The sequence below is a fragment of the Filicampus tigris genome, chromosome 15 (assembly GCF_054856515.1).
Source record: "Filicampus tigris isolate MCC_2025a chromosome 15, RoL_Ftig_1.0, whole genome shotgun sequence".
NCBI classification, from domain to species: Eukaryota; Metazoa; Chordata; class Actinopteri; order Syngnathiformes; family Syngnathidae; genus Filicampus; species Filicampus tigris.
This window is the reverse complement of record NC_141231.1, coordinates 2436936-2456667: the sequence shown is the minus strand read 5'-3', so window position 1 is coordinate 2456667 and position 19732 is coordinate 2436936. Positions and strand designations below refer to the sequence as shown.

The 19732-nt window shown below is 39.7% G+C and overlaps 1 protein-coding gene across 1 annotated transcript; it reads left to right on the top strand.

Moving 5' to 3' along the window:
* Window positions 1–2637: 2637 nt before the first annotated feature.
* On the top strand, window positions 2638–19477 carry zer1 (zyg-11 related, cell cycle regulator). Its single transcript, XM_086054118.1, has 16 exons — window positions 2638–2778; window positions 3755–3972; window positions 4098–4248; window positions 7120–7574; window positions 8136–8309; window positions 8393–8507; window positions 11402–11548; window positions 11623–11796; window positions 12123–12338; window positions 12782–12823; window positions 13015–13134; window positions 13252–13367; window positions 13680–13868; window positions 14239–14336; window positions 14669–14771; window positions 15936–19477. The coding sequence occupies exons 2-16, from the start codon at window positions 3806–3808 to the stop codon at window positions 16021–16023; spliced, it is 2355 nt and encodes a 784-aa protein (XP_085910244.1). The 5' UTR covers window positions 2638–2778; window positions 3755–3805; the 3' UTR covers window positions 16024–19477.
* The last annotated feature ends 255 nt before the right edge of the window (window positions 19478–19732 follow it).

Here is a 19732-nt window from a genome sequence, read left to right as displayed (position 1 = left end):
CTGGTCGCCAGCCAGTCGCAGGGCACACATAGACACTGTCACTGAGCGGGAATCGATCCCACGCTGCCCGCACACAACTCAGGCGTGTGTACCACTACACTATCAGCGGACGTTACCTTCTAAATGCTAGATTAATAAATATATTATACTGTATCCATCCATCCATCCATTATCTATACCCCTTGTCCTCACAAGGGTCGCGGGGAGTGCTGGAGCCTATCCCAGCTGTCTTCGGGCAGTAGGCGGGGGACACCCTGAATTGATTGCCAGTCAATCGCAGGGCACACAGAGACAAACAAACATCCGCACTCACAATCACACCTAGGGGCAATTTAGAGTGTCCAATCAACCTACCAAGCATGTTTTTGGAATGTGGGAGGAAACCGGAGTACCCGGAGAAAACCCACCAAGGCATGGGGAGAACATGCAAACTCCACACAGAGAGGCCAGAGCCGGGATCGAATCCACGACCTCTGAACTGTGAGGCGGACGTACTAACCAGCCGACCACCTTGCCGCCCTTATTATACTGTATACATAAAATAATTGCAAAAATCAATACTTTACCTTGAGGATCGATACTTATAATTGAGCACTTTGGATCGGAATATAGATATATTGGTAGCGATCCGCCCATACCTAGTGCTACAAACTGATATGAATTCATGTAATTATAACTTAAAACTGATCAGATCAGTAGAGGAATAATTTTAATAACTTTGCCCATCACTGGGCTAAACAATATCCTTTGTAGGCAAATCTGCACTATTTGCCTGTAAACAGTACCAATATGTACCATCTTTCTTATTATTATTTTCCTTTTGGCTTTTCCCTTCAGGGGTCGCCACAGCGAATCAATTGCCTCCGTCTAACTCTGTCCTCTGCATCCTCTTCTCTCACACCAACTACCTTCATGTCCTCCCTCATTACATCCATAAACCTCCTCCTTGGTCTTTCCCTAGGCCTCCTGCCTGGCAATTCAAAACTCAGCATCCTTCTACCAATATATTCACTATGTCTCCTCTGGACATGTCCAAACCATCTCAGTCTGGCCTCTCTGACCTTATCTCCAAAACCTCTAACATGTGCTGTCCCTCTGATGTACTCATTCCTGATCTTATCCATCCTGGTCACTCCCAGAGAGAACCTGAGCATCTTCATCTCTGCCACCTCCAGCTCTGTCCCCTGTCTTTTCTTCAGTGACACTGTCTCAAGACCAAACAACATCGCTGGTCTCACCTTTCCTTTCATTTTAGCTGAAACTCTTCTATCACACATCACACCTGACACTTTTCTCCACCTGTTCCAACCTGCCTGTACACGCTTCTTCACCTCTTTTCAACACCCTCCATTGCTCTCGACTGTTGACCCTAAGTACTCCACCTTCTTGATCTCTTCTCCCTGTAACCTCAATCTTGCACTTGGGTCCCTCTCATTTACAAAGATGTATTCTATCTTACAGCGGCTAACCTTCATTCCTCTCCTTTCCAGGACAAACCTCCACCTCTCTAGCTTCTCCTCTACCTGTTCCCTGCTCTCACTGCAGATCACAATGTCATCTGCAGACATCATAGTCCATGTAGATTCTTGTCTGATCTTGTCTGTCAGCCTGTCCATCACCATAGCAAACAAGAAGGGGCTCAGAGCTGATCCCTGATGCAGTCCCACCTCCACCTTGAACTCCTCTGTCACACCTACAGCACACCTCACCACTGTCTTACAGTCCTCATACATGTCCTGCACCGCTCTCACATACTTCTCTGCCACTCCAGACTTCCTCATACAATACCACAGTTCCTCTCTGGGCACCCTGTATTAAGATTTCTCCAGATCTATAAAAACACAATGCAGCTCCATTTGGCCTTCTCTGTACTTCTCTATCAACATCCTCAAAGCAAATACTGCATCTGTAGTACTCTTTTTTGACATGAAACCAGACTGCTGCTCACAAATGCTCACTTCTGCCCTTAGTCTAGCTTCCACTACTCTTTCCCATAACTTTATTGTATGGCTCATCAGCTTTATTCCTCTATAGTTGCCACAACTATGGACGTCTCCCTTGTTCTTAAAAATGGGAACCAGCACACTTCTCCATTCCGCAGGCATCTTCTCACTATCTAACATCCTGTTGAACAACCCAGTCAGAAAAACTCTACTGCCCCCTCTCCTAGACACTTCCAAACCTCTACAGGTATATCATCAGGACAGGCTGCCTTTCCACTATTGGCCATTTATGTTTACCATTTTATTTCATGAAACCTTGACTGTGGATGGCATGAAAAAGAATGACGGAGGCTTGCTAATTGTTGTTGTGTCATTTTGGCCACCCCACGAAAAATGGTTGGCTACGCACCTGGAAGAGCGCTGCAGCGTGCAGTGCACTATCACTTAAATACAGTAGTTGGTCGGTGCATTTTTAAGTTTGGATCATCAGCTCACATTATTACTGCTGTAAAATAAACAGACAGTAACTACAGCACAACAAAAGTGCAGTAGCATAAACTGATACTGCGCATATAACCTATATGTGACTTTTTTGAATCACTCCAGTGATAATAAATCCCATTGCAATGATAATAATGTTTTTTACCCTGTGCATAGCAACGCGAGGAAACGAGGAAGAGGAACAGGAGGAAAGGAGGAAAGGAGGACTTGTAGTAAAAGTAGGAGGAGTCTGTTTGTTGACATCAGACGAAAACGAAATCAGATGAGCGAAGACTGGTGATAATAACTCCGTTTCTCGCCTCTAGCCAGACTCAAAGCCTTGGCGAAAGCTAAGGTAGAACACTAGATGATGACATGCCTACTCAGACACCGCTGACCATTGACTGTTTGCTGTATTTCCACATATGTTTGGAGCTAGCGCTAGCTGCACTGCTAAGTTCGCTAACATTGCAGGGAAAGTCATCGTTAGCCCAAAGCTAACGTAACCTGAAATACACTAGTGATGTACACTACCGGCATTTGGTAGCCCAATTTAGAATAACAACTACTTGTAAGTAGTGTGGGTAATTATGAACATGTATGTAACCGTTCGCTGCCCGGTCATATTTGACTATGTAGCGTTGGTGTTATTTAAATAAATTGTTCTACTTAATCGCTAACTAGCTTGCTCGCTTGCTAACTTAGTCACATAGGATTCATTGCTTTACTGCTAACAATCTAGTAATAGCCGTCAGAAGACGCGGAAACTATGCATTTAATTGCGGCGAACCTGCAAGAGTCGATACGCTTAATATTATGTCAATAGGTCGTGTTGTTTTAAATGTTTAAACAAGTTGTAAAGTAGCCAACTTCAGTCGTTAACAACCAGCAAAATGGCCAATATTGTGTTTTTGCTTGGCATGTAAATTATAAGTATACATTCCGTGTATTGGCTTGTGTCTTTCACCGCGTGACGTTATTTTTACCCCACACATTTTTTTTTATAAATAAATTCAACATTAATCCTAAAGGTTTTAATGAAGCAACGTTTTTCCAATGACAAGTGTTCCACTTGCAGCAGCCTTTTGTGTAAATATATACAAAATTAATGATTATATTGACATATACTCAGGGTTGTTAAAACTGATTTTCTGCAATTATTATGCTATTATTTTCCAGTCAATTTAATCTCTCCTCTCACTGACCTTAATGCGTTTCTAAAAATGTGGGGGAAAAATGAGCAGCGGTTTGTCAGAATTGTGGTACTACTCACCCACACTAATGTCCTCATCCTCACCATGCATCTAATTTCTCAATATTTGTCTCTTCAGGTCCCCTGCACTGCCAAGTCTTGGATCTGAGCCAGACAAAAAGAGGCTAATATGGCAGCCAAAGCAGGAGACAATCCCGACAGCCTCATGACTCTGGCAACAGTATTCTGCCTGAGGAACCTCAGAACAACGATGTGCTATCAGGGTTTGAGGGACAAGCTCTGCTTGCGCTCAGACATCTTTCTTCCCAGCGAAATCTGTGACAAATTGGTCAATGTGTATGTATATGACATTGTCATGATTACACTCAGCTAATTTCCATTTTGACTAGTCAATTATGTGTGCTCTTACTGTATTGCAGAGCTCATGCATCCTAAATTGTTTAATTTGTTTGTTTAAACAGGTATATGGAGTTGGTCCATACAGACAGTAACTTTGAACCAGAAGAGAACTTTTTCCAACTATTCTCAGAACCCCGGAGCACTAGACTCACCAGGGTGCAGCTGAAAGAAGATTTTGTCCGTGACAGAGACTTGGAGGCGATAAGGAAACAGGTAAAAGACTGTACTAGATTATTAAATGAAAAGCACTTTGCATAATGCATGTTTATTTGTGATAGAACACACCATCTGTGGGGATCTGTGTTTAGTATTTATAAGTACAGTACGTACAGACAACAAGATCAGGTTTGTAGTACACATGTGAAGTTTTATAGATTAGCAAGTTAATCAACAACTACTTTATTACTCAATTAATCGTTTAGAGCCATTGTTTAACTTGAAATTGTCCAAATCCTCTGATTTCAGCCTCTCAGCAGTATAGTGATGTCACGACACCAAAAGTTTGACTTTGATACTGTACCTGCATAAAATACCTCGATACCTGTACTGAAAATAATACCATGGCAAAAACTGACTTGTAAAACGCAGTGAAATAATAGCTAACTGCTAAACGACTATTAAAAAATAATACTACAAGGATACTAATTTCAATACTTTAGATAGAATAAACCTCAACTCAACTTTACTTATAGAGCACTTTAAAATCAACCATAGCTGCATGCAAAGTGCTGTACATGAAGTACAAATCAGACATAAAAACAGACAGTTGTAAGCACAATAGAATACTAAAACAATGCCGAGTCTAATGCTGAGTCGAAAGCCAAAGAATAAAAATGTAGTAGACAAGAGCCTAACGTTTATCGGGAGGTCATTCCAAAGAGAGGGGACAGTTTTTATCAGATTAATCAGTGGAATAATGGATAGAATAATTTATTCTAAAAATATTTGATAGTGACAGCTAGGGATGTATTGGAGCAAAAATTTGGCCTGGGAATTTGAGTCAAAAACTTTTCATCAAGCTGCGTTGGGGGGGGTTGCGGACACAGACGGTAGTTCCCGGTTGAGGGTTGGGGGGGTTGGGGATGGCTATCTTGGTCAAGTGCAGCCCTTGGCTCATGGGCGTCCATTGCGCACGGCTGATGCGAGCCTTGTTTGGCCTGGAGTGGAGTGGCCGTACGGTAGTTTTCACGAATTTCCATGCTGTTACCAAGGATGTGGTGGCCCCTGGTGATAGCCGTAGTTTGTAGTTAATTAATGAATTTCTCTTATTACTATAAAGACAAAAGATGCACCATGTCAATGATAGACAATGCCAATGAAAACAATTTTAAGACAAACTACTTGAAATGCAACAATTTATATATGGGGCTGGTCTCTCAACCCAGAGGTTGTGGGTTTGATCCCCGGCGCCTCTAATGAAAATGTCCTTGAGCAAGATACTGAATCCCCAGTTGTTCCTGATGCTCCTGATTGGTAGCTGGATGAGGAGTCAGTGTGAAGCGTTTTGAGTGCCTTGTAGGTGGAAAAGCGCTGTAGTAAGTGAAAGCCCATATCTATTTAATCAATAAACATTTTGATAATCAATGAATTGGTCAGACACATTGTTTGATTTAAAATTCTCTCAATCCTCTAGATTTCAGCCTCCAGCAGTAAATATTTGTTGTCCTTCCTTAAAGAAAACTGATTATCTTTGTGTTGAATCAAAATAAAACATTTGAAAAAATCTGGTTTTATTTTGAAAAACAATGATCAAAATCTTTGCTATTTTCTTACGGACGTTACGGACCATACCAGTCACTGAACCATAAGTAATTTATGTTGGTACATTTAAAATAATGTCCAGTTTTTTAATGTGATGAAAAGGATCCCAATGGTCCCATCCTCCACTATTTGCTGAAAAGCTCATCTATTTGCTGTTTTTGTAATTAGGCCAAAGTAATACAAATATTACTTGGACGCCATCTTGTGGAATCTTGGTGCTGTTGTCAGGTTTATTTTTTGACAATGCAGTGTTTTTACATCTGTGTTTGAGATGTCCTGTTTTGTTTCAAAAAGTTCTCTATAAATAAATTGGAGTTGACTTGATTTGAGTTGTTGGCGGTACTTGAATGGACGTCATGCACAATAAAATGTTAGGACTGAAAGTATATCTTTGCTTCTCTCCCAAGGAAGCAACTAATAGCATTTGTTTACTTTGCTGTTTGAGTTTGCTTTTATTCCCTAACATTTATCATGCCTAAATGCCACAAGGTGCGTTTATTGACGTACTGCTGTTTGCATAAAGTGCTAGTACACATTTGTTTGCCCATGTATGATGTCACACCAGTTTGTGTCAGTTTGTCTAATATTAGCTAACATTCTAGCTAGGGATGTCACAATATCCAAATGTCACGATACAATACTATCACCATATGATCTTCACGATACGTTAATTATCACAATAGGTTGGTGATGTATAAAAAGCTCACCATACTGTATAAAAGCTCACAATATTGTAAAAAAAAAAAAAGCTCATATTTAAAAAAAAAAATCATCACATAACATAACTGCATAGGTGGCATCCATCAAATTAAATGGCACTAATAAACTAACCACCAGAGGGTTCTGGAACTGCACAAATGGGAAAACAACTTGGGCTTTTAAACAGATTTTCTGCTATTAACCCATTAAGGCCTAAAGAACCTAGCTCAACAGCTCCCCAAAACCTAAGGTCGTCTTTGGAATTACCCTTGAAAACCAGAAATTCAACACCTACAAAATAATTAATATATCAGCCCCTGTAGCACACATAAACATAATTCCAAAAGAATTTGAGATCTTAAACATGTGGCTTTCACACAGATTCGAGTTTATTCAGCTTTACTGTGTCAATCGAAGAGGTAAAAATAAAGTGTCAGTGCAAGAGAAGCACTATGTTTAATTTTTAAAAAATCGAGTGGTAATTACCATCCTCTTTTCCGTTATAAAGACGTCGGTATTTTCATTATCTACAAGGAGGAAGTACTTGGCTGATATAAAGTAATCAGAAAAAAAGTACATTTTTTATGCATTAACATTTCTTATTATTTTTGCGTGTTCTTCCAGGACCTGATTGAGCTTCACCTCACCTACTGCAACAGTCTGTCATCCCGCAGCTTGAAAACACTGACATGCTTCCGCGAGACGCTAGTCTCTCTTTGTCTCTTTGGCTGCAGCAACATATTCTATAGGAAAGGTGGCGCCCCACTAGCCTGCAATGAAGATACAGAGGATGACGAGGAAGAAAGCCCTGTTTCAAGGCAGGCATTAAAGACGGACTTTAACTTCCAGGGGTTCAACCGCCTGCGGTTGCTCAACCTGGGTGGCTTACCAGATGAGATGCATGCTGAGACCCTGCTCAAACCCTTGAAGTCGCTCACCTCACTAGATCTGTCTAACGTACAATTACTGGGAACATCTTTTCTAACTCAGTGGAAAGACAGACTGGCATCTCTTGTTCTCTACAATGTGGACCTTTCAGAAGAATTGGTCAATACGTTGGTGGAACTTGTCAATCTCAGGTAAGTACCGAGGTTTGTTTGCAGTTTGTTTCCTTATTTTTCAGCATATGCGAGTTGCCTAAAATGTGGCACTCCATTTTTTAAAATATTGATTGCGTTCTTTCATTCACTTAGATAATCACCAGAAGGGAATTTTGCTTTTAGCAGCTTCATTTGCAAACAAAAGAGCTAGTCGGCTTCCTTGAGAGGTTTGAGAGGTTGCTCAAAGGTAGCTCAACAGGAAGGCATCTCTTGAGCAGCCTGTCCCAATTCCCATTTTCCCCCATCTGCGACTGTAATTAATGTCGCTAAGTTGCTAAGCCACGTCTTTGCTGATGATTTTACTACATCCCCATTTTTGTTTTTACTTGCTTTTTTTCCCTATCTGACTGGCCTTATATTCTTGATGTCTTATTTGTTTAGTTGGGCTAAATCAAAAGCTGAAGTCTGTGCTCCACTCAGTGATAATTTGGTCAAAATAATGTGGATACAATAACAAATTAGTAGTTTAGTTGATAACAAAATAATTGTGTAATTCACTGTCCAAGCCCCCCGAATAACTATTGAAACTGCATTCCTCAGGCATCTTGACATCTCACGTGAGAGTAGGAGGACCTCCAAGTTTAAGATGACCAGGAAAATTTTGACTGCTATCGTTCAGCGACTGGTCAATCTGGTTTCACTGGACATCTCAGGTCACATCATGCTTGACAACTGCACAGTTCCACACTTAGAAGAAGCAATGGGTCGGCCGAGGTGGGTCAATGACACTAAACTAAGCAGACAATGGATATAAAAACCTCTTTCATGATTTTCTGTGAACATTTTCTCTTCTCTAGTAACGAGCCATGCAAGAGCAGCATCTACCCTTTCCAAGAGCTGAAGAGGCCTCTCCAGTTTTTGGGTTTATACGACACTACCCTTTGTAATGTGACGCACATCCCTGCTTATAAGGTACAACTGACATAAATGCCTTCAATCTTCTGAAAGTAAGGTGCGTCGAATGCGTTATCCTCTCTATTAAGTGGCGTAGAAGAGGCTCTAAAGATGAGACGTTATTGACTTCTGTTTCATTCTGTCACAGTTTGACAGCCTCTAACCTTGAAAATAAACATCTCGCTTTATGAGAGTCAGCTAGAAATCCTATATTACAGCCCCTCTGAAATGGCTTTAAATATCATGATCATAGTTGATATGTAAGAACACTGACATTCGCCCTCCTCGGCTATCACTAAGTTTAGGACATGGAATATTAGGTGCCTCTCAAATGAGAGGCAAAACCTCTAAGACACCAGAACAGTCCAGCTTAGTGACGTACGGTGAGGTTCATGACTGGTGAGGCACTGACTCTTCTGGAGTTGAATATTAAATTATAAAATTTCCAAAGTTGAAGATCAGCCTACAGCAATATTTAACCATATTTTAATTTCATATATACCTATGTATGAAATTGCAAATCTTGGTAAAAATGAATGTGAAACATCGTTACTTAGGAAGACCAATCACTGTAGGTAATAAAGTAACACCAGATGGCAGCGCTCTTACTTGTCTGGGGAGTGTGATAGTTATTGATCGAGTTTTTGACCAGGATGTGCTGATGAGGCCAGGCAAAGCTAGAACAGCTTTTCTACATTCTTAGGCCGTGTGGAGATCTAAAGGGATATGACATCCTGATGACAAGACGTAGAATATTCCAATACACACCAATGTGAAGACCATCTTTCTAAATGGAGCGGAAATGTAGCGAGTGAAATAGAACAGGACAAACAAAGCTCAAGAATTTGTTAATTGTGGAGGCACCACAATAAATCCTTGGCAGAAATGGATCAACCGCACTAGGAAAGCAATGGGACAGTGTCATCAGACAGGCCCTTTTCTGGATCCCTTAAAGGATATGAAGATGTGGAAGCTCTAAAAATAATAAAAATAATAACCTGCAAAAGGCCAATTAAAAAATAACTATGGCGTGCAGATATAGAGTAAAATGAAATGAAATAGAACTGTTTGTGATGAGTGAAGTAACATTGAACCTCCATTTAATAGTGGGGAGGGGTTGTCTCTTAAAGCCAATTGTCCGTTAAATTGAAACACTTTTTTTCATGGTCAAAAAACACCAAATATATTGCAGATAATTATAAATATTATATAAATATAACAGTAAAAATTGCCCACAGATGTGATTGTGAGTGTAAATACTGTATTTTTTTGTCTATGTTTGCCATGCCCGCGATCCTACTGAGGATAAGTGGTTTGGAAAATGGATGGATGGAAGTTCAAAAATGTTTGAAAATGTTTTGTTTTACTTTCAAACCTTGCTGTGTTTGTCACGAAAGTGCAGTGAAGCAAGTGTACCTCACTCCTCATACTCAACATCACATATTGACCGATTATCAACATTCTCCTGGTGGCTGGGCTGAAAGCCATAACCAAGAAATGGCTTAAGTAAAGAGGAAGTCAACCCCAATTTTTTTCTTTACAATATGTTGTATGCGCCCCCACTAGTCTAAACACGGCATTCTGATCATTATTGCGTGTGTGGAATATGAGTTAATTGGTTGTTACCTGGGTTGATTGGCTGTTACCTGAGCCCTGAGCAACTGTGATGTCATTTTTAGTCGACTGCAAGTGACAAAATGGCCACCCCCTGAGATGGGTAAAAATGGGTGGATTTTGCTGCTTACTTTGTATTCCACAAACACAATATTAATCATAATATCAAGTTTAGACTAGTGGGGCTGCAAAGATCGCGTTATTGTAAAGAAAATTTTGGGGTTGACTTCCCCTGTAAGACTGAAGCTCTGTCAGGCTCCATCATACAAACAATGGCTGTCAATCATGGATGATATACTTGTCATGGAACATCTTCCATACACCATGGTCCAAATTATTGTGCAAATGTTTTTCTCAGATTTTTATAAATGCTATAGTCTATGTAAATGGAACTCAGCTAGTCATCAACTGTTAGAGAATAATTTGAACGTTTTTAAACAAACCTCCCTATGATAACGGGATTTTTTCAAAAATAACAAGTTTTCATTAAAATGCACTGTCTAAATTATTATGCAGTGTTTCAAGACTTTCTATGGCTTGTAAAGAACTGAAAATAGTCATTTGTTCCATTTGCAGCAGTAGAAGGTTGTATTTGCTAAAATCAAAAGCTATATCACCAAAAACATCGGCTTAAGATAGGACTGCTTACCTTCTTAGTAGCATTGCAAGACTTGGATCTATTCAACTTGTTATTTTTTGCACATTCTCTGCTTGAATTTATTTGCAGGATATCAGAATAGCCTCCTGAAGGTGCTGTTTGGATGTGAACTGCCCCCCACCCTCATAGATGTTTTGCTACTGCCTACTACCCTCAGAGACGTTTTGCTTAAGGATGCTTCAAAGTTTCTCAATAGACTTGATTGTCAGGAGAGGATACATACTTCCACACGTACTTTTCATTAGCATAGACTATTAAAATCAGAGAAAGAAATTGTGTATAGACTGAAGTTGAAAGAAAATCTCTTGGAGAAATGGCTGACATTCAGGGAAAGCTGTTTTTTTAGGGGACCCTAACGCAGAGGCCAACGCAGACTTTTTTCTTCAGTTCTTTTTAAATTTCTTTAAGTGCTCGTTCATCTGAGGAGATTGTATTTTATTTATATTAACAAAATAGTAAAAAAAATTGTTGAGGAAAAAAAAAAGCGAAAAGATCACTGGCATTGATATTGCACAATGCGGTGGATGTTTTGTTGTGGTTTTATGCACGACACTAACCTTTAAACAGTGACAAGCTGAATACAAAAGGTTGTGTGTTTTAACAATGCTTATGAACAGTTTTTTTTGTGGCACCATTGCAGGTGACTGGATCAAAAAATGAAGAACAGGTCCTGAATGCTATTGAAGCTTACACCGAGTTTCGCCCCGAATTGGCCCATAGAGCCATCAATCAACTGTTTGACATCGCCAGGATACAACACTGCGTCCAGCTACTCCGAGCGTTGCAGGTGTGAGACTTAAAAAAAGAGAAGGCCATCGACTAATCGACAAAATTGTTGACGCAAAAAATGTCTTGTTTCAGCTTGTTATAGCAGCACTGAAGTGCCATAAATATGATAAGAGCATTCAGGTGACAGGTAGCGCTGCGCTCTTTTACCTGACAAACACAGAATACCGCAGTGACCAAAGTGTGCGGCTTCGCCAGGAGGTCATTCGAGTGGTTTTAAATGGAATGGAGCAATACCAGGAGGTCACTGTAAGTGTGCTCTTCTTCCTTATCTCCTAAAGAAGCGTCATTCTTTAATAGTTCTGTGATACGTGAAGTGTTCCATGCATTTTCAACTTGAAACAGCACAGAAACAGGTAAAGAACTGCCCTTCATGCTTTTTAGGGAGTGGAAAGTTTCTTGACGGAATAGAAAAATGCCATACTTCTTCGTGATGATGTCTCCTGTGTCATTTGTTTGTTTGATCTATTTGTAAATGGAGCAAGTAAAAACTGAGAATAAGCATGCATTATTATGACGTTGCACAATGTTAATTTTAAGTCTCCCTTTTTTCCCTATGGCCATCTCCACACAAGGTTCAAAGGAACTGCTGCTTGACTCTGTGCAACTTCAGCATTCCCGAGGAGCTGGAGTTTCAGTATAGTCGGGTCAACCAGCTGCTGCTAAAAATCTTGGAGCCGGCAAGGCAGGATGAATCCATCCAAAGAATCGCTGTGCACCTTTGCAATGCTTTAGTCTGCCAGGTTGACAACCACCATAAGGAAGCCGTGGGGAAGATGGGATTTGTTAAGGTAACATCAAAATGAAGTTTTCAGTTTGTTGATTGAGGATTGTTTACAGCCCAAATTTCTTCTTGTGAGATTTCACCTTTTTACTCAGGATAATAGCCAGTATTCTGTATCATGCATATATTTAGAGCTTTATATTATATAAGAACGGGAGGATGTATGTGCCGCTCTTGTTTTTTCAGCAAAAGCAAATCACATTTGTTTGTTTAGATGCAATCGGGTTAGCATAAGTCAAAATATCTATCTTATTCCTTATCACACATGACAAGAATTTGGAAGTGAATAATCACACATTTTTGAAGGGGCCTACAGTAGTAAAAAACAACACTCCCCCAAAAAGGAATATGAGATCAAGTAAAAATAAAACTGTTGTTGGTCATCCCTTGATGGTGCTAAAGTATTTATTTTCCGATCCTTTTCAATTCATTCTTGTCCTTTGTTCTCAGACAATGTTGAACTTAATACAGAAGAAACTGCAGGATCGAATGGTGAGTTACGATGTCACTGATTTTGGATCTATAGATCTTGATGTTTTCTTTGAAGACCCCAGTCTAATTCAGCGCTTTAGAATTCTCTTGTTCATTGTTTTAATGTAGATTAGATATGCTAGGTTTATTAAAATATGCTAGATATGCTATAGGTTTAATAAATGGAATTCTGTCTGTTTATGTGCACTCAGTGTGACCAGGTGATGGAGTTTTCTTGGAGTGCTCTGTGGAATATTACTGATGAGACACCAGACAACTGTCAGATGTTCCTCAATTGTCATGGAATGAGTCTCTTTCTGGACTGTCTGAAAGTGAGTGTTGTGTATAAGTGTGTGGACGTGAGTGTTGTCCCACGTGTTCCAAAGTCTCAAAAGGATCTCGCCGATGATGATTGAAACCTCTTCTGTCTTTCTTAAACTTACCTGAAGGGATTTCCAGATAAGCAGGAGCTGCATCGCAACATGCTGGGGCTTCTGGGTAATGTTGCTGAGGTGAAAGCGCTCAGACCAAAGCTGGTCACACCGCAGTTCATCTCTGTTTTCAGGTAACACATTACTATAGCCAGTGAGGCATGAAGTCATTTCCCACACATGAAGTCACACATGAAAGAGCAAATTTTCTGTTGAAGCGACAGACTGTCTAAAGCCAGCATTTGGGTACCATAGCACTATAACAGGTACTCTTGACAAAAGGGCCGATATTTGTTTTGGCCTTTCACTACTTTTGAGAATTGAAAGGCAAACATGCCTACGCTTTAATTGTTAGAAATGGTACCCAATGCTGTAATTCCTTCTTGCAAACATTTCTCAACAAGTACATAATATTCTATTCTGTTTTCCTCTCACTTTCATGGCAGTAATCTACTAGACAGTAAGGCTGATGGGATTGAGGTGTCATACAATGCATGCGGCGTGCTTTCCCACATCATGTTTGATGGACCAGAGCTTTGGTCCATGGAAGAGCCACTAAGAGACACGGTGATGGACAAGATGTGGGATGCGATTCAGAGCTGGGATGTCAGCTCACGTCGCAACATCAACTACAGGTGATACTATCTTCCTCACCAAGAAAATAATATGGCCAGTGTATGTTAGTTTACTTATTTTGAAATTGTGTGGTTAAAATACATAGGGGAACCTCAAGTTACAAGATTTATTATTTCCGTGCCATGGTAATGACAGTATTATAGTATTATAAGCCAGGTACCATCAAAATAGCAAGCTAATATTTTAAGGTAAACTGAGCTCATGCTGTTGATTAAAAAAATAAATAAATACTGAAAGCTGTGGTAAGGAGCACAGGAGCACAAAAAAACAACCCACTAATCAATACTACTGTTTTCAAGTTTGCTGGCTGTTGACCGGCTGCACGGCTGTCATGGGGTTTCCTCTGTTTAAAATTGTATATTCTCTTAGGTCATTCGAGCCCATCTTGCGACTTCTGCCTCAAAGTATCGCTCCAGTTAGTCAACACTGGGCCACGTGGGCTCTGTACAACCTAGTGTCAGTTTACCGTGAGTATCTCAAGATTCAGCCATGATGTCAAAATAGTAATATGATAGTCACAGACTCAGCAGTCACACACTCACAGTGTTTTCCGAATGTTTTTGTCATGTAGCATATTTTTACTCTGTCCAATTTAAATATTGAATTGTATCTATTTCAAATGTATGTATTTATTTTTCTGTTTTAGCATGTCACTTTCCTGTGCTTGTTCTTATCCTCACTTACGCAAATATACACACATAGATACTGTATATGCTTGTGTAGTGTACTACTTCTCTAAATACATTTTGCGGTATCAGGAATAATGCCCACATTCTTCCAATCTTTGCTCATGTTCCAGCAAGCAAGTACTGTCCCCTGCTCATAAAAGAAGGAGGAATTGGCCTTTTGGAGAGAGTTTTGGAGTTGGAAAGTTCGCAGCCTGAGACTAAGGACATGGCCCAGTAAGACAGGCTGCTTTTTCACACATTCGTGTTTGCAACAAGATGCAAATTACATGTCATCACATCATAAAGCTAAACACATCAACAAATTACAAAAGACTGATGGCTAAAGAAAAAATCCAAAACTAAACACAACAGCAAAATAAAAAAAACATGAAAATAATTAATTAAACAAAACATCAAAAAGCTAAAGGCAACAGCAAATCCCCAAAACACGTTAAGAAATAACTAAACACAACATTTTCCGACCGGATGTGGTAGATATGGGCAGGTGGGCGGTACAGTATCCCTCTGCACCAATCAGACAGTATGAGTAAAGGCGATGTCAGACTACACAATTATAGACCGATTTTGGGCCGACAGACGTGTCGCAGACAAACGTAGGTGCTCGTAGCTGATTATGAGTTGTCTTGACACATCGTAGCCGGTGTAGTGTGACATAATCAACGATTGGTCGTTTGGCATCCGGGACGCTTCGCGACCAGTACCTCGAAATTCTGGCATGTCAGAATTTTTGTTCTTCTTGCCGCATAGTGTGACGTGTCCCACGTCGTCCTTTGATTGGTTCTTCGGCACTGACCAATAGGAAGGACAGTGCCGTCCCTACTTATAATATGGCGAGCCATAGTCTCATTTTTTTTGGTTTGTTTTTTTTGTTGCCTTTCTGAACTTTTGAACACCGCACAACAAGCAACTACACGACTGCTTGTCCTGCCTCCGTTGCCATGACTGACAGCTGCTTGTCCCACCTCCGCGATGGACCTGCGACGAGGAACAGAATGTTGGCGGAAGCATGCGATGATCGGGCGGGGTCTGATCGATGGCGGACTTGTAGTGTGACATCTCACCCGGTCCGAGACACAGAACGATAATATCTTGTAGTCTGACAGCGCAACAGTTTTGAACGACAAAAAAGTCTTGTAGTCTGAGAAGGCCTTAAAAATAACTGAAGATGTGGGGGATGGACCGGTTGTATCCATTTGTAAATAAATAAAGTGACCATATTTGGACATAACGTTGTTTAACTGTTTGATTTATTATTAAAAACCTTCGGGGAATACAAAAAAAACCCCACACAAAATAGAAATGAAGAATTCCCTTACAGTGGATTGCATCATCCCGCAGATCTTTGCAGCCATGTAAATCTCTTGACTTTTCTTTCAGGAAAGTAATGGAGCAGTGTGAGAGCTTCAAAGAAGACCCCATGGAAACAAATCATGCACAGGAGGTAAACTACGGACAAAGAGGTTGACACCACCCTGCCTCGATATGTGGCAAACATCAAGCAAAGCGACCTCAAGCTCCTCGTCATCACCGCAAGGGTCAATGTGTGCATTTTCTTATTGTGATTAGTTTTAATTTTGTTGGCAGAACTGTCTCTCCGACCCTTTTCACGGCAGTTTGGGCACCAGCTTCACATATATGACGTTTAGGAGTTAAGACGCGCATGGTGTTTTTACCTTTGCTGCTCGTAAGCGTCTCCTCTGATGGAATGGGGGGGTGTGGGTGGGTGACTGTTATCGCTCGGTGTGTGTTTTGTGAAATATTTCTTGATAGAACATAGCAGCTGGATTGATGCTTGATTCTCAGCGGAAGGAAACACAGCACGCAACCGTAACCTGGTGGCATTGACCACGGTGGAGGATAAAGGTCATGTGGTGTTGCGCAACACCTGCATAAAGTGGCCACCCTCTCCTGGTAGCTCAGAGAGCTGTGGTCACATGCACAGTGAAGATGAGCCAATATGCAAGTAGGCTGATGTTGGCATGAGGGAAGACTCTGCAGATAAGACTTTTTGTTATATATGTAAATATTGTTTGTCCCTTCCTTTTACTGTGTGTGTGTTTTATAATATAACTGTAAACACCTAAGACTGTACCCTCTATTTAAAATTATTTAGATTGGGCTGGCAAATGTTCAGTGCATACTCAATTACTCAACTGTAGTTGAATCTGATCTGTGGTCGATAAAGACTTTGGATTTAGCGCAACCTCACTTAGGCCCGGCTTTTAAAATGGAATGCTGTCCTTTTTACATTTCCATTCACTTGAGAGTTGGGTAGAGAAAGTCAACAAGCTCCCCTTTAGACATGAAATGTGACAGGTAATTCATGTTCACTAACTGCTCATTCACAGTTTCACACTTGCACAGCTAGAAAGTGGCAGTGTCAAGTTGCTGTTGATATGAAATCTGAAAAATGGCTACGCAGTGCTTTCTCAAGTAACCAATCATTACATTTTGCAAGTTTCAATAAATAAGCTCAACTTGGTTAAACAACAGCAAATACGTGTCGGGGAAATCACAATCAACGAGGCTATAATTGCAGATATTACTATATAATTAATTATTCATATGCTAAACTATGGTTTACGAGTAGAATGTCCAGGTTCCTTGTTTGCCGTTTTCATTACCTTCACATTTAATACATTTGTTGCCTTTTATGTCTTGCATTCACAGATCACAACCAATGACAATTATGTTCATGTTGACAGAAATGATTACTCAGTTATACTGGTTAGTCAGATTGCTGCACTATCACTTTATTTTCATAAAAACCTAATAATGTGCAAAATCACTAAGAGTTCAAATGTTCTATTAGTAGAGCGTGTCTTTCAGAGATTTGTTCAACAGAATGAGAATGATAGTTGAGACCCAGGGTCATCCATCACAGGTTCAACGACTTTTGAAGTTTTCGTGGCTTTTGTTCTTGACACTGTTTGGGTTTCAAATGTGTTCGAGCAAGCTTTCCCCAATCATTTTGTTGTTGAGAAAAAGTGTCGTATGAATAGTTGAAGTTGACATGTTTTGCTCTGTCACTCTTGATGCAGCAGTACACATGCTCGCCGTCTTGGGTGCAAGCAGTGTGTGATCACTTCCCACTCAGTGTGAGAGTGAGTGGTTGTCTATCTCCATATGTGCCCTTTGACTGGTGACCAGTCCAATGTTTAGTAAGATGGTTTAGGCTTTAGCTCACCCGAGACCGAGAAGAGGATAAGTGGCATAGAAATTGGATGGATGTTTATGTTTTGTTCTTCACACAAGTTGTCACACACATTTTTCCGTTGACTCTTTTACGACATTGTTTGCCATAAACTCTTATATTTATTTGTCATCAGTTCTAACACTATAATGCATTGGAAAGTTTGACATACTATCGGTAAAATCCCCTTAAAAGCGAGTCAAGGATCTTCCAAATTCTATCATTTTGATGACAGTTTTTACACGTTTAAAACCCCTCAATTGTAATTGATTACTTTGTTCATTTCTTTTGTTAGTTTTGTCTTTTGATTATCGTTGAAAAGTTATGGTCTTCGATCCTCACGATGTAATGTTTTGTCGATGGAAATTTCCAATTCCCTCAAATACATCAATCCATGCATCCATTTTCTGGAGCGCTTATCAGGGCCGCAGGTGAGCTGGAGCCTATCACTGTGGAATTTGGACGTGGTTTGCTCTCCTTGTACATGCAGTTGTAAAAAAAAAGACAAAATGTTGTGTGAACTCAACATTTCAAGGTAACAAACTTTGATAAAAATTTAAGTTGAGAAATTCAATAAAATAATTTACATTGTGATCATTTGAAAATTGGCCTAACTGCACTTTCAACAAAGAAATAAGAGTTTACAGAACTAATTGTCCCTTGTATTGTCCCTCCAACTTTAAGATATCTGTAAAAACAACTCAGCAAATTGTTTTGGAGCAAACAACTTGCTTGCTTTGGTGTTGCGAACTAACATTGTTGCGATAAATGTCACAAATGTATTTTGAATTTGTTCCAACTTACATTTCTGCTTTAGCCCTGAAAAATTATGATTTTTTTTTTTCCAAACAGTGTATCAACTAATGATCAAAGTTGATCAAATTTATATATACTGCTCTTGGGCAGGAAATAATGTTGGTAACTATTTATGTGCAGCTGTCAAAACAATCCTCTCTTTAGATTCCACAACAATCAATCAATATTGACATTATTGCCAATGGCACCTGACTTATTTCATCATCTAATGGAAATGCACCACAGTGTGTGTAGCAGGAACTGGTTCCCAGTATTAACTAACCTCTATACAGTGCATCACTGAGTTCTCTTCCACTATAACCATTATTATATTCATGAGTGATGCCTTTTCTGAAAGCCATGTCATATCAGTTACTGATCCATGTTGGGTTTAATAGCTACTTTTCTCATGTACAGTTTTTTTGTTTTTTTTGTCACTCAAGGCGGTCTCTCAATTTGTACTAGCCTTGGGGCACTTTTGTTTTTACAGATTCACATTCATGGACGTGATGCTCTAGTTGGCAGTAATCTGAAGAAAAAAAATACACTTCATGATTTCAGATTCATATTTCACTGTGTAGGATTTATCACCATTTACCAATGTATTCATAATGTGGAGTGTTCTGCTATGAGAATCACAAATGCTCAGTTTTCCGAAGCTTTAATAGAGTTGAAAAAGAGTCATGGCTGTTGCTTTTGTTGATACGTTCTTTTCTGATCACATATTAAGTTAATTGTACTGAAAGTAGAGAAAATCACTCAAACCATTTGTCAGTTTCACCAATAGTCATGTAAAGCCTGCAACTGGTTTCTTTTGTAACTTAATCCAAATCTGAGTGAATTTTATCCACACTGTTTTTTTTCTGATCTAAATAGTACCTGGCCACTAGTGTAAAGGTGAATAAGCAATAAAGATGGAGTGGTAAACAAAGTGTAGTATGTCTTTTATTTTTATTTTTTATTTTTAGGTCATCCCCAAGACAATGACAAGACATTCATTAATTGTTTTGTTTTACATACCATCACTGGGAGGTGGAAATTTACTAATTTGCACAATTTTGGTCGATTTCATTACCAAACTATAACTATAATAGCCTTGGTTCACACAGCCAACCACTTACAATTTTGGTGTTGAAATGTTTTGTAGGTCTGGAGCTCATAAGCCCAATTAGCAATTTACAGAACA

Excerpts from the sequence above, each read along its gene's own strand:
- zer1 (XM_086054118.1), top strand. The coding sequence starts at position 3,806 with ATGGCAGCCAAAGCAGGAGACAATCCCGACAGCCTCATGACTCTGGCA. Across the intron at positions 11,549-11,622 it reads AGCTACTCCGAGCGTTGCAG|CTTGTTATAGCAGCACTGAA; the intron begins GTGTGAGACTTA and ends GTCTTGTTTCAG. Across the intron at positions 13,135-13,251 it reads TCTTTCTGGACTGTCTGAAA|GGATTTCCAGATAAGCAGGA; the intron begins GTGAGTGTTGTG and ends ACTTACCTGAAG.